Here is a 17817-nt window from a genome sequence, read left to right as displayed (position 1 = left end):
CGCTCTTAGATATTTATATAATTAACTGATAGCAATCGTCTATAAATGGCAAAGAGTGACTGGCGCATCTAAGATAAGTAACAATTACTTCACGAACGAGTTCGCTTACTCATGCTTTCTTAGCGTGTTCGCAATCCCGCGCCAGGTTTATGCAGATACAAGATGCTTATTTAGGGGATGGGACTTAACAAATCCCGTCCTCGTGCGAAGAATTAGCGAGAGAGAGTTTTACCTTCCCACGCCGTTCCTGATGGTCTTTGAAATTAGATCCCGATCATTTCCGCTTCGTCGTCCCTTCGAACTTCGAACTTGGAACTTTCAATCCGCAAAAGAGGAACATCTCAACATGAAACATCAAACGTGGAAAATACATTTCTGACGGGCTCGCTCTTTTTCGTTAGCGAAGAAGCTTTGCATCTCGACTATATATAAGCGATCAACAGCAATGCCAATAATTTTGCATTCCGCTATTCTGCGTGCACGTGCAGTGACTAGAATATTTGTCTCTCGGCTTTCCTTACATGTCCCTCTCTTTCTTTTGAAATATTATCCAAGCAACAGCCGGTGCATCGCATATATCAGTCTGATGCTATGCGCGCGACATCGGAATCTCCTTACACCCGTATACTCCGTATATCGAATGTGATGTATATCTCGCCGGAAGTATGCGTATCGTCAAGCTGCTTCCGCATGACATCAAGAGTCGAGCCTCCGCACTCGAAAAACGATTATGATTTCTCTCGGGGATTGCATCGAGATATTGTATCTGATGTGTAACCACACCGGGAGAAACAATATTTATTTAATATTGTCTCGAGAGAGTAAGAAATGATTTAAAGCTTTCGGCAATATTTTAGTACTACTAATACTTTAGTTGTTGTAATATCGACATCTTGGAAGGAGGATAACGGATATCATTTTGTGATTTAGAGGCGAAGAAGCGAATATCCTCTACATGTCTGACCATTTCTCTCTTTTTCTACTTTCAAGCTATGAGAGATATAATATTTTATACTATTTTATATATTTTTTACACCACGACATATTATCGTCCCAAAATTTCGATTGCAAGGAATGTGTACAATGTCACATGTCGCGGAATGGCACAAAAACATTTCATCATCGCCATAGCAATTTCTATCTGCGAAAATTACGATCTGTTGATCCAGGAAGACATAAAAATAACGATGTTAGGCGCGTCTTTATAACTCTTTCTACCCATAATAAAAACCACGAAAGAAATAAATTATCGTTTAAAATATTGACGCATAGCACATCCGCGCGCCCCATAATTCACGAGAGTCCTATTTCCGAACAGCAGTTTCTGGATAACTTGCAAAATGCTATAAATTATTAAGCCCGGGATCTTTTGCCCGGTCAGGTTTTAACACCGTTCTGTGTAATTCATGTGTAATTCGCGTTAGGATGCGCGAATACGCCAAATAAATATTTTAGCACACCGACATGTCGTTTTTCAATAAATTCAATAAAATAATTAATTGAATATCCCGAATACGTCAAATTGATGGAAAGTTGGCGTATGATCTGAATAAATTATTATCCACGCATACGACACGAATATTCGAAAAACGATGTCAGCGATATCGATGCGAAAAACATTCATTTTATCAATTATTATATATATAAATATAAACACTCATTAATCTATCATGATGCAAATGCGACCTGAATATGAGAGATCTCGAGTAACCGAATAATTCTCGAACAAACAAGAGTACCAAGAATAAGTTTACAATTACACAAATGCATGCGCATTAGTATAATTTCAGAAAAATATCCGCTATTATACCGAGCTTGTCGGTAATTATTTTCTATAATATCCAACAATACAATGACTCGTAGAGTGGATTAAATAATAGCAATAAATAATGTCCGGGAAAACTAAACGGTGTTTCCACTATCCGCAATAAGACTTGCAATTCATTTCTATGTGTTTAATATCTCTCTTCCGCGCGCAGCGTCTTTCTCATACCGCTATATTATTAATGTCCTCGATTTAGCCAGACAAGAAATTACGGCAAGGTAAAACACAAAAACATTAAAGCGCCCATATCGCGTGGTTTCCATCGGCATTCTAGAATAGGTTCTCTTTTACTGCGTAAACCGCGTGGAATACAATAACTTTTTATTCTGTCGTACACGTGTCATCCGTTAACACAATCAAGATATTAAAGTGTATGAAGAGAGAACGTATACGCGCAGAGGACATCGTACATGCAGCAATATCAGAAATTTTTACGATAGCTTTAAAAATATTATCGGATCAAAGCGCGATTTGCATACTAAATATTTTAATAAAAAGCCTATGTCATGAAGAAAGAGAGTACGACATGATTAAGCGAATCATCTGATCGATTAAGGTATCGAGGTATCTTGTTTTTTTCACAACTCAAGAACAGCCTTATGTTATAATCTTTTTTTTTGTATAATCAGAAAAGATATTACGATTTAATTAAAAGTTCAAGTATCCTTATGATCCTCCAGAATGTTTTGTTTGTGATTTTACGATGTTGTTAGAAGCGCTCGTCGTATCATGCACCCTATTTTATGCTCAGACACACGCGTCTTCTCATGGCATCTTTTCGAGTGTAGATAATGGTCACTCGAAGTTGTGCGCCATTGACTTTGATCCCCGTTTCCGCATCACACCTACGTGAGAAACGCGACGGAATCGCCGCAAGATCATCTTGGAAAAAATCTGCCATAATAATGACGACAGCTCTTTGATGTCTATTCAGGAAAATGTAATAGCGAGAAAAGATAAATCTTCTCTTGCCTCGTGCCATATCGATTTCGTGAACATCGAAAAAATGACTTTTTCAGCATGGTCTTCAACAATCTTTTCAGTATTAATACTTTTATGACTAATCTTGTTAGCATTTCCTCTTAAAGACTATGAACTCGTACAACGAGTGGTGCAGATTAATCGAATAATATAAGAGAAGCGATTTTTCAAAGATTATGACATGGCAAAGAACCCTTGAAATTTTCATGCAAACGCACAAGCGAGGGAGAAGTTTCCGTGCAGAGAGAGTTTATCTGGAAGTGTGCCAAACACTTCCACCGCTTGCAATGACATCGAACGCAACTTTTTTAATAAGAGCATCTATCGGTGTTGTGCGATATCTAGCGACCTAACGTAGAGCACGAGTCATTTTTGTCCTACGAAATACTGTCATTCACAATAAACATTTCGTATTCCTGCGGGAATCCAGTGGAATGGTTTCGAGGTTTTAAAGGGGGATCTTCTTCGGTTATCCGCTCAAAATGTCTATTAAGCTCGAACCTGGAGTGCTTGAAAAAATTGCTTTCTATTGGAAATTCGAACTAAACCGCATTGCACAACGGTGCATCGTTGCGCATATATCTGCGGATGAGCTTTACAGTCGTTGGCCTAAACGTTGAAAGGGGTCCACAGTAAATGCAGATGGACTGGTGCCAAAATCTTCTGCACTGTTATTTCTCTCACAGCTTTTCTATCAAAAACCTTCAATATGTATATTTTCAAAGATGAATTGTTGGACAATTTATACAGAGATATTAAAAAATAATATATATATCTTTCTCTTCAACAATAAAATATATGAATCCTTCTGTGAGCAAATATTTTGAGATGAATGTATGAATTGGTTCATAACATTCACTCTCTCCTTGTTTCATAAATTTTTTCAAAATCCAAACTATCGAAAAGCAAGGAATTGAGTTGTACAAGCGCTTGGGTTATTGTTTACATAAATACAAAAGAAAATATAAATATAATAATTTATTCTCGGTTCGCATAATTTTTATATATTACATATAAAATAAAAAATACATTTTACAATAAAACACGATAATCCCTGAAAGACTTTAAAAAAGAATAGCGTATGTGTGTGTGTGCGTGTGTGTGTCAAAAATGTTTTTTTCGATAAAAAAAAAACATTACCGTCAATTTTAGTTCCGTATATAATAGTGCGTTAGCGTTTACAGCGTACATATAATTTTCAGATATACGCGACGTCACTATTGCATTTCGAGCGTTAAAACAACAGAATCGAGTTCTCGAGTAATGGCACGTTATTGAACATTGGCTCGCGAATATCGTCATCAATGAAGCTTACGCATCACCGGCCATCCTTTGATACGTTCGCTTCGTTAATTGTAAAAAACGAAGTTATTGGATATCTCGTTTCGCGTAATGCCAATAGCCTCTCGGCTTTGAAAAGCTGAGGCTGAACGTTCAATAGTCCTTTCATCTCTTCGCAACTAACTACCGCCGTCCCCTTTCGCTCTCGACAATGAGAGGCAGAGACGTTTACATCCCCGAGCGCTTGCTATATCTCGTTCGTTGAGAGTTTTCCTGCCTCCTCGAGCAGGCGGCACCGATATTATTAGGATATTCCGATATAATCGGCAAATGTGTTGCCGGAAATTACGAAGAACAAGGAGCTTCTCTCTGTGTCTCAAAAAACTCCTTGAGGAACTGCAACCATCCGCTTTCTTTATCGCTCGTGTTACAAAGTAAAGTGATATTATGACATATTTTACAAATGATAGGACAAAAACAATGATGGTTTAATCGATGCCGTCAATGTAACTTGAACCATTAATCGTATAAGTGCTCATGTGTCGATAGCCAGGATCAATATTACCTGATCCTTGTATGATTAATAGTAAGAAAGAACGAATCTAATTGGCTACATGACGCGTTATTAAAAATTCTTAAAGAGTTTTCCTGCCTCCTCGAGCAGGCGGCACCGATATTATTAGGATATTCCGATATAATCGGCAAATGTGTTGCCGGAAATTACGAAGAACAAGGAGCTTCTCTCTGTGTCTCAAAAAACTCCTTGAGGAACTGCAACCATCCGCTTTCTTTATCGCTCGTGTTACAAAGTAAAGTGATATTATGACATATTTTACAAATGATAGGACAAAAACAATGATGGTTTAATCGATGCCGTCAATGTAACTTGAACCATTAATCGTATAAGTGCTCATGTGTCGATAGCCAGGATCAATATTACCTGATCCTTGTATGATTAATAGTAAGAAAGAACGAATCTAATTGGCTACATGACGTGTTATTAAAAATTCTTAATAATTCCTTATGTATTTGTACAAATCAACTGCAAATTAATGAAAAATGATAATTTCTCTTTAAAGTATATCAATTTCCGACTAATCAGTCATTGATTTTTATAAAAACATTAGGCGCTATTAACACGTATTCGCTATCTCATGTAGACAATTAAAGGCTCTTCCTTCTTCGTCATTCCGTGTGGATAAATACATAAATACATTAATACAAATAAATGCGTGCATGCAAAGAGCTCGGTAAGAACGGTAATACAGTCAGACATAAACTCGACCAACGCGATGGTCGCATGAAGTCGGAATATAAGTATACGTGCAACGCGAGGTCCCGCGAGATTATCGCGATTAAGTCCGTCGTGTCGATAACAACTTTGCTTATCACTCAGAGTCTCTCCGGGGAGATATGCACCGATATAAGAGCAGCCATTATCGATATCTCGCCGCATACTGAAATACAGCCGGTTGTCGTTAAATCGTAATTAATGATTCGCGCTACGGCAAACGCGATCGTTGGAACGGCGCTTCTACAAATACACGTGCGGGATGAAAATTAATGGACGGAAATAATGCCTTTCATTAATCACATCGTGCAGGTCCTTTGCAAATGGCTCTGGCGAAAAACACGTTCAATAATAATTCTTTATAACTTTTTATCAAGGTAGAAGGTTTACCTTGTCTGCAAATTAAATTTTTATCTGTAAAATATATTCGTATCAAAAATGCATGCTCATAGCTATAGTAATATTTATTATGAAGAAGTATTATGGCGCTCCGTCTTTAGAATTCTGCCTGTAAAATTTTAGTATGGAAAAATGGTATAATTTTTAACTTTGCATCATTATTCACATCGCGGCGCATTCCATTAACTTAGCTATTTACCGCGTCATTGCATTGTCTGTTGCCATTATGCAGAAAACTGAGCAATATCGCTAATTTCACATATGCGATGCCTTATAACGCGTTGACATCTCGACAGTATTGTCTTGACAAACAAGGACATTGCCAAACTACGGTTACGCGACGCTTATGATTTGATAATGGCTTAATGCCTGTATAGACATATGCGCTGCGAATACAGCCACGGCCGGCATCCGCTATGCAACCTGTTACCGCAACCACAATTAATTTATCAAGTTAAGACGCAGTTATGTCATCGCCGTTCCAACACCAGTCATGCTACTGACTGCACGCATGTGCGTTTCGCTTTTCTTGGCGATATCTGATTAACTGACGCGATGCGTTTTCATACTTAAATATTTTAATTAATTGATGGAGCAATATTTATTAATTGCCCCTTCAAATGATGATAATGATCAAAAAATCTATAATAAAAAAAAAAGCATTTTCTTTCCTTCAATGTGCGACGTAATATGCATGTGTATATTACTTTTTTTTCAGATCCTGTCACTGTAACAGTATTATTTGTTATATAAACGAATTTGCTATAGTTTCACGTCGACAAAGGTACACCTGCATCATAAAACGAGAGAACGAAGGAAAATTTAATTTACAGACTAACTCGTTAGGCGCATCGCTCCTCGTTGTTTGCTCCTATGTTGATACCGTCAGCACGTAGTACGTTCTCCAAACATTTCCGTAGAGCATTCCGTAAGCGCGCATTTTTAATACTTAATAATCGATGCTACGCGTGACGGCGGATCTCCAAACTGAGATAATCAATAGCCGTGTGACACGCAAGTCACGCCTACGCGCATAGAAAGGAGGCAAACCGTATATCCTGCTCGTAAATATGAGAGAGAATGTCGCTTGGATATCACACAATATTTGCTTGAATCGGGCCCAAGAGACGAAATAAAAAAATGAGAAAAAAGAGATGTATTTATCCAAGATTTATGTTATCATTTTTAAAGCTTTCACATAACAAAACACGTGTTATTTTATAAGTACAGCTTAATCATGCGTCAAATGCTTAAAACGTTTACTTCAAACAAAAAAGTGCGATTTTTACTGTAAAGATATCTTCCTCTTATCGAGACTTCAGCCCGCGCCGATGTCTGCCGATAGTGCTTGTCGATCGTTTCGTGTTGAGAGATAAATAAGCGTGGCCCGTCTTCGATTTAATTAATAACCATTCTGACGAGTTAATTAAAGAGTTCATCAAATTCATAAAATGTATTAGTATTGTGTAAAATGTAAAGTGTTCTCGTTGCCGCAAAATCACGATTAGGACGAGCATTGGTCAAATTGCGCGAATCGAATCGGCCGGAGGTGTATATACAAAGCTTAATGATACAGCGGTCAGACAGCCATTACAAAACGGTATTATGCACAGTGTGCATTTGACGATTGTGTTTGAATGGACATTATTCGTAGACCGTACGTCAATTAACGCTCTTCTATCACGTATTTCGCACGAGGGAAAATAATATGAAGCAAACGACATTGTGCGTACGTTCGTTAAATGCCCGAAGCTTCGATAAAATCGATCTAGTGAAGTCCCCAAAATAAATATGTTAATAACGTTTATCCCGACATTGTAGGAGAACTACACAGAATCAATAAATTCCACGTATTCTTTTAAAAATGTAACATCATAATATTAATTAAGACATATTATATTATTATATCATGCTATTATATTTGTAAAACATGATATATTTATGCACACATATACGGAGCGCTTATTTACCTAGGGTATATAATGTGCATTCCGTATTTTTTTTTTACACCGTTTTTAAATGAAATTCTGTACGCGCACAAATATAATTATGCAGCACCTATAAAAAAGGAATGTATGCTGAAATAGACGCGGGAATTATTACATTATCAGAGCACCATGATACATAATTACATAAAAGATAAGATTGCATCACTTATGCTAATTTTATATTTTTCGTTACATCATAAAATTTTGTTATTTTGCCACTTCTTCACAAATAAAAAAATCGTTCTTTTTCTGTCTATGCTTCTAATATTTGTGGGCCGCTTTTCCATTTTCGTGTAAAAATAAGGTTTTCAAAATTTAGCACATTATTTACATTTCTCTCTCTCTCTCTTTCTCCATCCATCTTTCTCTATTATTTACATCCATTGGACAATTTGCGTCAGCCAGTACGTGAGCATAACGCATGCACGTCCATCACGTCGCATGCATGGTTGAAATCCATGATCGATAAATATATAGATCGCGCCCGATATACAAGCAGAAACAAGCAATGGCAATAGATCGTGTATTCTCGCTCTTACAATACATCGACATCTACATTTCCATTTATATGGAAATTGCAAAATCACGCTTTTGTTCGATCAATTAGCAACGGACTATCGACGGTACGTGAAATCGCGGATATCGCTTATTCGACCGAGGGACTACTTCGCTACGACAATCCATTATCGCGGAAGATTACAGCGGGTCGCGAATGTAAAACGATTAATACCGTCGCGAATATAATACATTGCTTCGATGTTAAGAGGTTCGAGAAACGCGTACTGAACAAACAAGCAACCTGCGCGGTTTGTTATCGCCGTCGTGGTACACTTGCTCAATTAATTAAAAGAATTGATAGTGAATATGAAATGAAATAATTAAGATGTAAAAATTGTGTCAACATGCAGAAACGAGATATCATAAAATAAGTAAAATTGTGTGTTGGCCGCAAAATAATTATCTATTTTCATTCTTGTTTAATAACGACACGTCATTAAAACAATATCAAAAAGTTAGAAGATATTAATATAAATAAAAAAATATCATTTATCTAAAATTATTTTTTTCTTTCTCTTTTTCCTGCTGTGTTTAATATTAAAAGGTATAATAAAAAAATATTATGATAAGTTTTAAAATATATATAACCGAAATATCATTAAAAGATTTATATTCCACTTCTTTCTATTTAAAAATCAAATTTATGAGAATAATCCAGAGTATAGCTATGGTCATAACTTTATTTTCACAATGGACATTAGAGTAAAATCTTTAATTATTTATAGTAAAAAAGATTTATCGTGTATCCAGCGCGCTTATATTTTATAATATAAAAATGAATATCGTGCGTAAAACGTTTCGCTAAAGGTAAATGAAGGGAAGTAAATAGAAGCTACCGATACGAACCCCACCGAGGTTGAAAATAAGCTTGCATGTAGACGATATGTGCAGCCAAATCGATTAACACCGACTACACAATGGTCAAAGCTGCGCGCACACGGCACAAAACTATGTCATAAGTATAAATAAAATATTTTGTAAAAAGTGACTATATATATATAAACTATAAGTGGCTCATAGAGTAATGTGGAACAATGATGTAGAACACAATCGAGCTGGTATGAATAATATCAGGTGATGAATTGGAGTCGCAAATTTGCACCTGGTTATTGCACTGACATTCATCATATCGATCGATGCCAAATATGTAAACGCATTGCGTCGATTACCAATTGTACAAGCTACCGTCAATTGATGGCAAAATGGCCTATTAGGAATATTTTATTAAATAGAAAAAATCAGATTTAGGAAAAACAAAACGCATATTGCTTTGCGAAAAAATGAGTTTTTTGGAATAAAATGGAACAATCATTTTAATACAATTTTTTTGTTACATTTAATATATATATATATATATATATATATATATAATTATCATTGTTGTAATTAATATTTTCTAATGTATTGTTTCACATATAAATTGATTATAAATATCGATTATATATAACAAAAACTAATCAAACATTATACAACTTAAAGAAGCATTAAAGAAGCTAATAAAACATTTGTCTAAAAAATTTGCAGCACAATCTAATACTATTCATCTAATCTCTTGACAGCATTTTTATATACGTATTTTTATATCGTGTTTTAAAATCACCGATGTGTTTTTACATCACGTTTCACATTAATATGTTGTAAATGCGAAAATAAACTCACACCCAATGGTAATTTGATATAATCAAATATATCATCAATATATCAAGCTTTAAATTATTACGTTCATATAAATTTTTAAAAAATCTTAAGAGTATTTTAATTAATTTAAAAAAGTTAAAATATTAAATTTAAGATGCTAATATTAATCTTCCCGATAAAATGACTCGCTCTCTAAATGTAAAATTTATATTAAAAGTTGTTCCTACATAATGTTACATGCGATATAAAATGGTAAAGTAACATTATTCAAATTTTTCCAATTGTTACAATTATTATAACGCGCAAAATTTAAATACAAATATCACAAAATTCAAGTAAAATTTTGCGAAACAACTGTGCCACTTTAAAACAACCACAAAAGAGCTATGTGAAATGTAGTATAATAATCGAATATCAATATAAATACTTTACAGCTTTTCAATTACATATTTCATGTGTAACGATTTAACACATTCGCAATTTCTGCACGAAGATTAAATGCCGTAGCTTATGCAATAGACATTAATTCGCGTGACTGCGGACAACACTAATCAATTTGAGATCGAACGAAACTTGTGCTGTTCGATATTAGCCTTCAGAACGGTCACACCTGCCTTTACCTTGATCGTTAATAATCGCGACAGATATGCTATTAACTGATGACGAATGTATTATCGCAGGAAATCAATTTTTGCTTACACACAAAAATGTCGAAGGCGAGGAAGAGAGAGAAAGAGAAAGAGAACGAGAGAATAATAATGTAACCAAAATCGATAATATGGAATATTCAACCAATGCCAAAATACGAATTGTTTGCGAGAATACAAATGCAATACATACATTTCGTGCGTACACGCACAATTCAGAAATACTAGTAATAGGCGCATATAGCAAATATAATATAATAAACCAGGTATTCCGAGCTTACGCCTGTTATTATCGTCCTATAATAAAATTTGCATTTGCAATTTGAATAACTTATATGTGCTTATTCCAAATAGTTGATATCATAATCACAATAGCGATAATAATGTTTATTCAAAGCAAGCAAATAGCACATATTGCGCAAACATTCTTTAACATTATTAATCTTGCAAATGGATTAAATTTAATTAAAGCTATATAAAAATTGCAACCGTTTTAAGATTAAGTTGTGACAAAAAATATATAGATTTTTTTTGTATATTTTATACAAGTATTCCTTCAAAGAAGGGGGTGCTCCAGTTCACGCGAACGATATACGTCCTTCCAAGCGCTCGAGAGAGGCTATATCGAACGAGGTTAAATATAAACATAAAAGTTACGAGAGGGTCTATAAGTTCGAGAAGAAACGCGTGTTCGAACAACGGCAGGCCCGATGATAGCATAAGTGACTTTAAATGCAGCTCGCGCAGAGCCGACCTGACGCCAGTCGTTAATCGGCGCCACGTGCGAGATATTTGCGGATGAGTGTTTCGTGGGTTCACGCGTACGCGCGTTTATGCGTGCTCCGACCATTCCGTGCCAGAGGCTCATCGACGAATGATACGATGATACGATTCCTCTCGCGTGATAAATTTGGCGCGATTCAGTCGCGACTGATTCAACACGCGCGCTCGATCTTTCGATAATAACATTCGATATTATATCGCGACAGCGCGAGTTCGACGCGAAGAACGATCGACAAGCGGCGCTGATAAGAACACGTCGTTCTACGTGGCCACGTAAAAATCCACGTAAGCGTGATCGCGCAATGCCGTTGCGAAATAAATGCGGGGCAATAATACGCGACGCGACGCGAATAAAGCGCGCGATCATTCTCGGCGATAAAAGAAAACGACTAAGATTCGCACACCTCGATTCATCCACCGGAGATTCGCATTCCCAGCTATTTTCTTTAATGACAGGTATACGTCATGTTCTGTGAAAAGATCGACAAGTTATAGGCGAAGCGATAACGTAGGCTGAGTCGACATAGACAATGTCTCATAGACTGTAAAATCGCAACTCATCCATCTATCTGCAAATACGATAATCACGCTTGCGTAATTATGTATGACGTTGCAGACGCTAAAATGTACACACTTCCCATATTTAGTGAACACGGCCGCCAATTCTAGCATCTGTTTGCCCATTATGGCAATTGACGTGCCGATTATCATGCGACACATTTTGGGATTAAATATGCGATGCAATTACGGAATATGGTCCATTGCTGAGGCGGAATAACACATCGCGCGGATCGAAAGCGTCTCAATGTTTGCATTAAAAGTTACCGTTTTAATATATTTAACCTTAAGTTAATTCTCTTCACTATCGCAATAAACATAAATGTGATAATGCAATTGTAAAATATAAAACAAATAGTCATTGTCAAATATATTGCTAAAATATAAAGATATAATGACAATATTTCTCCGATATACAAAATCGGAGTAGAACGATTAAGACGAGGAAAATTTAACATCATCGATGTAATGTAAAAGGTGAAACTATGCTAATAAACTTCCAAGGTCGGCTAGCTGCTGACGCGATCGACATATAATAAATGATATACATACAAGCTAAATCGGAAAAAAAAAAAACACGCGGCCAAAGAGCGTGTATAGAAGCCGCGATTTCCCGATCGAGGACGAGGACGATTCTCGTGGAGAAGCGGACTCCGACACGGCGCATCGTCGCCGGAGACGATCGCGCGGAGTCAAGCGTTTGACAGTTGAACTGTCATCGAGCGGCGATCGTTGTCGCGACGGCGACGAGACGGCGGGAATCGCGCCTAGGCGAAGCCGCGGTACCGAGGTCGACGACTACGTCGTCGGCGACGATACCGGGCGCATCTCGCACCGCACCGTCGGTCGGCGCGCTTACTCAGACTTACCAGATGTAGCACGGTGTTGACAACCTCCCGATTCGACACCTGTCCCACCTCGATCAGGCCGATCAGCACGGCGAACTTGAGGCTGTCGTTCATCGCCATCGCAACCACCTCCTCGGGCCGCTTGATGTCACTAAACGGCGGGCTCTTGAGGTCCGCCATCGCGACGACGTTTAACGCGACCGCGTCGCGCCGCGCGTTAACACTCGCGAGCTAACCGAGACTAGGATCGCTTCTCGCACGAGGTTACGGTCCTATCAACGGGAGCGTTTCGCCGTCACATGATAATACAACACAAATTGATCTGCCATGTTAGAAAGTGGTCACTGTTGTGAGGGGTCTGCCAGCCACGCCGGCCCGAATGTTCCTAGGCAGTGACACCGCCGTACACACACGCGCATGCCGGCGTTACCAAACGTCCGGCGCCGCGACGACGCTTAGCGGATAGCGTCGAGCGCATGTCGGCGGAATATACAAACTCGCATCGATGTAGAAATTATTCGCGGTAGTAGGAAAACATTTACGAATGTCAAAGCTAATTGAAACTTAATTGCCCGTTTCTGTCTGAAACGCGCGTCGATATCAAAATTATATTATAATAATGATAAAATATTTATTATTATTAATTGAGGTTTAATTAATTATACATCTCTCTCTCTGAAAACTAGAATTGAAAAGAGACAAAAAACTTCATATGCTATATTATTTTATCATCTCATTATACTATTATTTTGTTATACTGATGAGATAGAATCTTTTCTACAAGAAATACATAATATGTATAATATATACGCTGTAAATAGATAATAGGTAATCAACGGGATAAAACGACTTAGGAAAACTCAATTTTGGAAGAGAGTTTAGTAAAGTTCAATTTATTGCAGTTGACTGCACTTGCCCGATGCATTTATGTAAATGCTGTGTCGATTATGCGTCGCTAGGCACGATAACAGAGGAAGTTTCAAAATGTACTTGGTTTCAAAATTATCCAGCCGTGGTGTATACATCCTAGAGTTTCTTGAACTGCTTAATTTATTCTATCCTCAGTATCACAGTTGTTTACTTCCAAGACTGTACTTATATATCAATCTCCTTTAATCTTCTTTCAATTCTTATTCAAAAGCTTATATAAATTGATTTATATTCTTCAAACTTAAGTTAGTAAACAAACGTGGTTAATTATTTTACGAGATATATTTTTAACGTATAGGATAAATTAATTACATTTTAATCTTAATCGAATCAAATTAAAGTATCTATATTAATATTATCTCGAATCTGATATTATCTCAACGCACGCAATACATTTTTTGTAATAAAATTTTGCATGATAAAACATAAATCGTTAATAACAGAAGATTCCGTAAACAAAGAAACATTTTATCGATGAAAAACGAAATGCGAAAATATGAACGATATCTCCAAATGGACATCATGCCATTTATTAAACGCCAGCCGTGTGTATTAAAAAAAAAAAAACACAATCAGCGTTGTGTGAAGACAATATCCGGGAGCAATATTCACGATTACGCGAAAAGTAGAATGCCGTTTAATTGGAAAGCAATGCTGTTATAAAAAAAAAAAAAAAAAATTTAAAAAAAAAAAAAAAAAAAAAAAAAAAAAAAAAAAATTATCTCGTGTTATAGTTTTATGCTACGTGTGATAATAAATCATGAATGGAATTTACGATGCACAAATCAAACTTAATCAAACCAATTTATGGGCTCGAGTCCACTTTAATTGCCATTACACTCTACGCCCTATTAATAATATTTCACGTCGACAACTGCAATAAGAGCATGCGTACTCCGAGTTGAAGCTAGTTATGAGTCACAATTTCAGTCAAAAGTACCAGAGAGCGATCTCGGTCGAAAATACCTGTGAGAGCAGCCATCCTGGCATTTTACCAAACCTCGTTTAATATTGCCATTTGCATCAATGTTAGCAGCTACATGGAATTATATAATCAGGGTAATTTTTCGACATTAGTCAATTTTTAAAATCATTGTCGATCCTGATAGATCAAACAATGATTTTACCGACAGTGTCGAGACATAATCTTGGTTACATAATTCTATGACCTCCGAAATGAATGTAGATGGCAGTATTAAACGAGACTTGATAAATGTCCCACGAAAATCTTCGATTCGGGATGGCTGCTGTTCTCGGGCTTCTCTCTGCCTCTGCCCATACTTGTTCGCGTCGTGTTCGCAACGAAGTCGCAGGAAAAATGGCGACAGAGGATATTGACCGTGCTAAGGTACTATAACAATTTCCTCATCTTTACATCGATCCTCCTTTTTTTGCTGAGAATTTTCGCTATAAGCGTAGCATTATATTATTTCATTAAATAAACGAGTCATATGAGTCATATCTGTCACTGTCATCTCGAACTCTGATGCATGTGATCTATCTCTAGGAAATTCCTTTCTGTTTAATACATTTTCGCATTGAAAGCATTTAAAAGTCTTTTATCTCAAAACAGAATTATTATATCCGTATTTATCAATTATAAGTTTTTTTTTTTTATTCGTTTTCTTACACATTTTATTGAAGCATCTTTAATATTGTTGTACATAACTATAACAGGATATCTAGATCTATACATACAAGGCTGTGTATCATAAATCCAAGGGTGTTGGCTCTCTGGAATCATCACATAACTGTACATCAAGTTGAGCATTCCTCCAATGCATTTATTTCATCCACTTATGGACACAATTGTCATTTTCTTTATCTTTCTCTCTCTCTAATCTCTCTTTCTTTTTTATTTCCTCTCTAAAATATAATGATTATCACAAGTATAGTGACACATAGTTTCAATTATTAGATGGAGTCTATGCTGCGTACCCTAAAATTGTCAGGTCATGTCGGATTTGACAGTTTACCCAGTCAGTTGGTGAATAAATCAGTACAAAATGGATTTTTATTCAATATTCTCTGTATTGGTACGAAAAATGTTAATCTAATTTTAATAATTTCTGCTATATGTTTATTTAATATAGGTTTATTTAATAATTTATGGTATATATTTAGACCTAATTTATATATATGTTGACAGGTGAAACTGGACTTGGAAAATCCACGCTTATGGATTCTCTCTTTAATACAAGCTTTGAATCTAGTCCTAGCCCTCATAATTTGCCATCAGTAAAGCTTAAAGCACATACCTATGAGCTGCAAGAAAGTAATGTTAGACTGAAGCTAACTATTGTTGACACAGTTGGTTACGGTGACCAAATTAATAAAGAAGACAGTTTTAAAGCAGTTGTTGATTATATAGATGCACAATTTGAAGCTTATTTGCAGGAAGAATTAAAAATCAAACGCAATCTTGCAACTTATCATGATAGTCGTATCCATATCTGCCTTTATTTCATATGTCCTACTGGTCATGGGTAAGTGTCCATTGATCTTATACAAATTGCATTCATTATTAATAAATTATGAGGATTACTTTAATCTCATATATATATTTATGCTTTTAGCTTGAAGTCTATTGATCTAGTATGCATGAAAAAATTGGATACTAAAGTTAATATCATTCCGATTATTGCTAAAGCAGACACAATATCAAAGACTGAGTTACAAAAATTTAAGGTATGTTGCATTTCCATCGAAATTATTTTTATTCATTTGTTTGTGCTATAATCTTTTATTAATATTTGTATTTCAGAGCAAAATCATATCTGAATTACAAAACAATGGAATACACATTTATCAGTTTCCAACTGATGATGAGACTGTAGCAGATATAAATACCACCATGAACACCCATGTACCGTTCGCTGTTGTTGGCAGTACCGATTTCGTTCGCGTAGGCAACAAAATGATGCGTTCTCGTCAATATCCATGGGGTACAGTTCAAGGTAAAGCAATAAATTTTATTCATAATATCTATAGTTTGAAGAAAAATCAGAAATATCTGTATATTAACATTCTATATATTAAAACATTATAGTTGAAAACGAATCTCATTGTGACTTCGTAAAACTACGCGAGATGCTGATAAGTACTAATATGGAAGACATGCGTGAAAAAACACACTGTCGCCATTATGAACTTTATCGAAAGAAGAGATTAGAACAAGTATGTTATATTGTTTGTCGAAAACTTTAAAACATTAATATTTTAAATGGGGAATTATTTTTTTCTTATTCGCTTGTTATGAATTTTTAGATGGGTTTCAGTGATGTTGATAGTGATAATAAACCAGTAAGTTTTCAACAGACATGCGAAGCAAAGAGATCCATTCATTTGCAAGAATTGCAACAAAAAGAAGATGAAATGCGACAGATGTTTGTTGCTCGAGTCAAGGAAAAAGAAGCTGAATTAAAGGAGGCAGAGAAAGAGGTAACAATTTTTTCATTGTATCAATATATGCCAAATTATTATATTTATGATTTTAGTATAACTGCTAATTTTGTTATATTTTTTATTGATTTTCTTATATACTTTAGCTGCACAGTAAATTTGACAAGTTAAAGAAAGATCATACAGAAGAAAAAAAGAAATTAGAAGAAAGTCGTAAGAAACTTGAGGATGATATACTGGAATTTAATCGACGAAAAGCGCAGTTTGCGCAGCAACCCCAACATCATACGCTAACATTAGGCAAAAGCAAAAAGAAGTAAAGAATATTTCGTCACAAATACATCTTTTTATACCATTTGAATATAATCACTCATTTTAATTGCATTATCCAATAATAGTAATAATAGTATTATTACTTTAATTACTGTATATCTGATTTTATATTATTGTGTATTTTATTATAGTATATTTAATCAAATACATACCAAAAATTTTTCTAAGGATTATATGAGTCACATTTGATTCATATTATGTAGAAATAACCTGAATAAGAAAAAAATATGTTTAATCAAAAGTTTATTTGTAAATTAATTTGTAATCAATTTTAATCTGTATATTGAAATATATATTTAGTATATATATAAAAAAAATACATCTCCCTATAACCTATTATCAATTAAAAAAAAAA

The 17817-nt window shown here is 35.5% G+C and overlaps 2 protein-coding genes across 2 annotated transcripts in view; one reads left to right on the top strand and one right to left on the bottom strand.

The window, feature by feature from the left end:
• LOC115239243 (neurobeachin) overlaps window positions 1–13421 on the bottom strand; it is a 323931-nt gene extending 310510 nt beyond the window's left edge. The window contains exon 1 of the mRNA XM_029813663.1: window positions 12819–13421. Within this exon, the coding sequence (XP_029669523.1) occupies window positions 12819–12977 (159 nt within the window). The 5' untranslated portion in view covers window positions 12978–13421. The remainder of the gene's footprint in view (window positions 1–12818) is intronic.
• A 1497-nt stretch (window positions 13422–14918) lies between these two features.
• Window positions 14919–17704, top strand: LOC115239267 (septin-2). The gene is made up of 8 exons (XM_029813706.1): window positions 14919–15075; window positions 15646–15763; window positions 15877–16213; window positions 16304–16415; window positions 16492–16684; window positions 16777–16904; window positions 16995–17168; window positions 17276–17704. The coding sequence occupies exons 1-8, from the start codon at window positions 14941–14943 to the stop codon at window positions 17447–17449; spliced, it is 1371 nt and encodes a 456-aa protein (XP_029669566.1). The 5' UTR covers window positions 14919–14940; the 3' UTR covers window positions 17450–17704.
• Window positions 17705–17817: the final 113 nt, after the last annotated feature.

The sequence above is a fragment of the Formica exsecta genome, unplaced genomic scaffold, assembly GCF_003651465.1.
Source record: "Formica exsecta isolate Colony F162 unplaced genomic scaffold, ASM365146v1 scaffold37, whole genome shotgun sequence".
NCBI classification, from domain to species: Eukaryota; Metazoa; Arthropoda; class Insecta; order Hymenoptera; family Formicidae; genus Formica; species Formica exsecta.
The sequence above is the reverse complement of the archived record's forward strand: the minus strand, read 5'-3'. Positions and strand labels throughout refer to the sequence as shown.

Coding starts and splice junctions, on each gene's coding strand:
- LOC115239267 (XM_029813706.1), top strand. CDS start 14,941: ATGTCCCACGAAAATCTTCGATTCGGGATGGCTGCTGTTCTCGGGCTT. Junction 15,764..15,876: donor ATTCAATATTCTCTGTATTG/GTACGAAAAATG, acceptor ATATGTTGACAG/GTGAAACTGGACTTGGAAAA. Junction 16,416..16,491: donor CTGAGTTACAAAAATTTAAG/GTATGTTGCATT, acceptor TTTGTATTTCAG/AGCAAAATCATATCTGAATT.